Source organism: Nematolebias whitei, chromosome 18 (assembly GCF_014905685.2).
Source record: "Nematolebias whitei isolate Nwh7 chromosome 18, NemWhi1, whole genome shotgun sequence".
Taxonomy (NCBI): Eukaryota; Metazoa; Chordata; class Actinopteri; order Cyprinodontiformes; family Rivulidae; genus Nematolebias; species Nematolebias whitei.
This window is the reverse complement of record NC_056515.1, coordinates 902,808-906,111: the sequence shown is the minus strand read 5'-3', so window position 1 is coordinate 906,111 and position 3,304 is coordinate 902,808. Positions and strand designations below refer to the sequence as shown.

The 3,304-nt window shown below is 38.7% G+C and overlaps 1 protein-coding gene across 1 annotated transcript in view; it reads left to right on the top strand.

The window, feature by feature from the left end:
- The first annotated feature begins 2,085 nt into the window (after positions 1 to 2,085).
- LOC119424712 (transportin-1) overlaps positions 2,086 to 3,304 on the top strand; it is a 58,659-nt gene continuing 57,440 nt past the window's right edge. Inside the window, exons 1-2 of the mRNA XM_037692205.1 lie at positions 2,086 to 2,230; positions 2,313 to 2,422. Coding sequence (XP_037548133.1) covers positions 2,318 to 2,422 — 105 coding nt within the window. The 5' untranslated portion in view covers positions 2,086 to 2,230; positions 2,313 to 2,317. The remainder of the gene's footprint in view (positions 2,231 to 2,312; positions 2,423 to 3,304) is intronic.

The window sequence follows — 3,304 nt, the reverse complement described above, 5'->3', positions numbered from 1 at the left end:
AGCGGTAACTACAAGACTCGGGTGGAAAATAAGATAAAACACAACAAGACATAGAAATGTTTTGGAGAAATGACAGACCCACAGGTGCCAGCTTTTCTTGTTTCTGTCTGAGAGGTTTAAAAACATGACAGTTCGTTCCAATAAACTTGTTTGCGACTGTCTCCGACTTTTGACCAACATCACTCCTTCTCATTTCAGACAGAAGATCAAAAAATGCATAATTACTTTGTAACAGACATTTTAACTTGATTTCTACTTTGAATGAGGATTAAAAAAAATCATTAATACTGTTTCACAGTTGATTTAAAATGAGTGGTTCATTTCAACATTTAAAATGATTTGAACTAAACACACTTTTGATTATCAAGACATTGTAAAATATTAATGATAATATAAAAAAGAGAGTGTTCTTTCAATTGATTAGTTCATGATACAATTAGAAAGTCTCTGGATGAGCTAAGTTGTATTTCTGGATTCAAATCAATGAAATAACAGTTCTTGTCCCATGAAGGTCTTCAGAGGCAGGTTTTGACCGGAGGCTTAGTTCACTACAATTGTATATGTTGTTTGTTGCTGTGGTTTCTCTGTTTTGTCTTTTTTTTCTTTCCGCAGGTCTAGAGTCAGACTTCAATGATGTTGATTTGTGTTCTCTTTATCCCTCTCTCTCTCTCCTCTATTCCTGTCTCCTTCTTTACCTTTAAACCCCTCTCTCACTTTTCTACTTTATCTTCTTTGTTTTTCATCCCCATGTCCATTACATCTGAAACAAGCCCATAGCAAATTCTAATAAAATTTAATTTTCATATCAAGTGGAGCATTAAGGCCAGCCATCATGCTCTGCTTGTAAAAGTAAATCTGTTGGGCATCACTTTGACACTCAGACAATAATTCTAAGTGTCACAATGCTGCACAGGACAAGGGAGAAAAATATTGATTCTTCTTATCCTGAACATTTAATTGCACTGTTGACCCTGTGTTAACCTGCATATGACAAATATTAAACAACATAACATAACAAGTAAGAAAAAAGGCACAAATTAAAAATATGTTTTTATGATTTTCTCCTCCTGGTGCACACATGTCTGGTTACAATACGGTAGGTCGCTAACAGAATATGTTTATCCAACCGTGCATGGATGCATCATAGTAATGTTATAATGCTGCAAAAATGTTTGCAATGCTTTACATAAATATATATTTTTAGAAGAACTAAAGACAAGTAAAGCTGCTGTATTTGTTTACATTAAATCCTTGCAGATTCAGATGTGATTTTATAGACAGAGTGAACATGTTATTTGTTATTTACCAAAAAAAGAAACTGTTTTAAAATCAAGGTTATTAGAATAATTTTAAATAACCTTTTGTTATATTAATATGAACCTTAGGGGGCGCTGTTTTCACAGCAGCAGTGTCACGAAGGTCTAAGCGTGTGTTGCTTTCATGTACCATTGGAAATGTTACGACAATCATCCATCCATCCTTCCATCCATCCATTTTCTTTACCCGCTTATTCCATTTCGGGTCACGGGGGTCGCTGGTGCCCATGTCCAGCAATCACTGTACGAGGGGCGGGGGACACCCTGGACAGGTCTCCAGTCCATCACAGGGACACATAGAGACAAACGAGACAAACAACCATTCACTCTCTCACTCACACCTAGGGACAATTTAGAGTTACCAATCAGCCTAACATGCATGTTTTTGGTCTGTGGGAGGAAACTGGAGTACACGGAGAAAACCCACGCATGCACGGAGAGAACATGCAAACTCCACCCAGAAGGCCCCTGGACCGGGATTTGAACCAGGGACCTGCTCGCTGAGAGGCAGCAGCTCTACCAGTTGCAGGCTACGACAATCATATAATGTTAATTTTTTTTTCATTTACGTCCTATTTTGAACTGTTTAATTTCTATTTAAGAGATTTTCTCTCTGTGAAAAATAAATTGAAGCCAAAATGACAAGGTGTGTAAGAATAATTACATGAGTGTACGAGTTCCGTGGATGAATTGAAAGGTGAATAAAGTGTGTTTTAGCCTAACCCATTGGGCACTAGGACCTGGGGCTGAGCTGTCAGCTGACAGGCAGCCTCCGCCAGCTCCTTTCACATGGAGCGTTGATTCGTCTGGCAGGAGAACCGACGTCTCGGTGGATCCGTGTCAGAAAAGCCAGACAGACACCCACATTTCAGCAGCAACAAACAACCACACGAGAGCACGTCGGTCAAAACAGAGTAGGTACAGATGTCTTGCATCAAACACGTGTTTGTGTTTGAATGCGAAGTGCTCATTTCTGCTCGTCTTTATCCGCGGCAGCAAAGATGGAGTGTGAGTGGAAGCCAGACGAGCTGGGACTGCAACAGATACTCCAGCTGCTGAAGGAGTCTCAGTCGCCAGACACGTCCACGCAGAGATCCGTCCAGCAAGTATCCTTTTGTGGGCCACACTCGGTCCAACACTCGTGGTTTTGTTAACTGGGCTCTAATAAAACCGAACCGACTCAACAGGCTAGCGACAGCTAATGCTAACCCGAGTGTTTACCACAGGCTCGCTTTGTTTGTCTCCAACTTGTTTTTAAAATGACCTCAGATTATTCAAGTAAATAAGGTTATGTTTTGTTTTGAACATTTCTAAATGACTGAAGTCAGCCCAGTCAGTGTAAGCTAATGCTAGTAGCATGTCTGGTATCCTTCACTTTGTTCTTTCAACACAAACCATCATCCAGGGCCTTTCAGCTGAAATATTTCTGCTGCCTCATTCAAATCACGCCTTCTACTACAATCATGTAAAATAATTATAATACTAATGACACAAAAAGGTACATGGATTCAGTCGGTATGAAAGACATCATGGTAAACATGCCAACATGTTATTGACACAAAACACAGTAGATGACTAGAAATTTGAAGCAAAGCTTGAAACTAATTCATTTAGTCGTGTTAAAGATGACATTAAATAAATCACTCGGACATTAAATCCATCCTACTTTCAACCTAAAATTAAAAACCTACATAGAACTGAGGACATGTTGGATTTTCTTCTCTCGGGGCAGATTAAATAACAAAAAAACAGATTTAATACAAACAACCAGACAATAACGGGCAGGAAAGCTCATTTCTAATTGTAGTTTACTTATCTCATGTGATGTCATACACATCATGATGTATTCAACTTATCTCATGTGATGTCAAACACATCATGATGTATTCAACTTATCTCATGTGATGTTGTACACATCATGATGTATTCAACTTATCTCATGTGATGTCAAACACATCATGATGTATTCAACTTATCTCATGTGATGT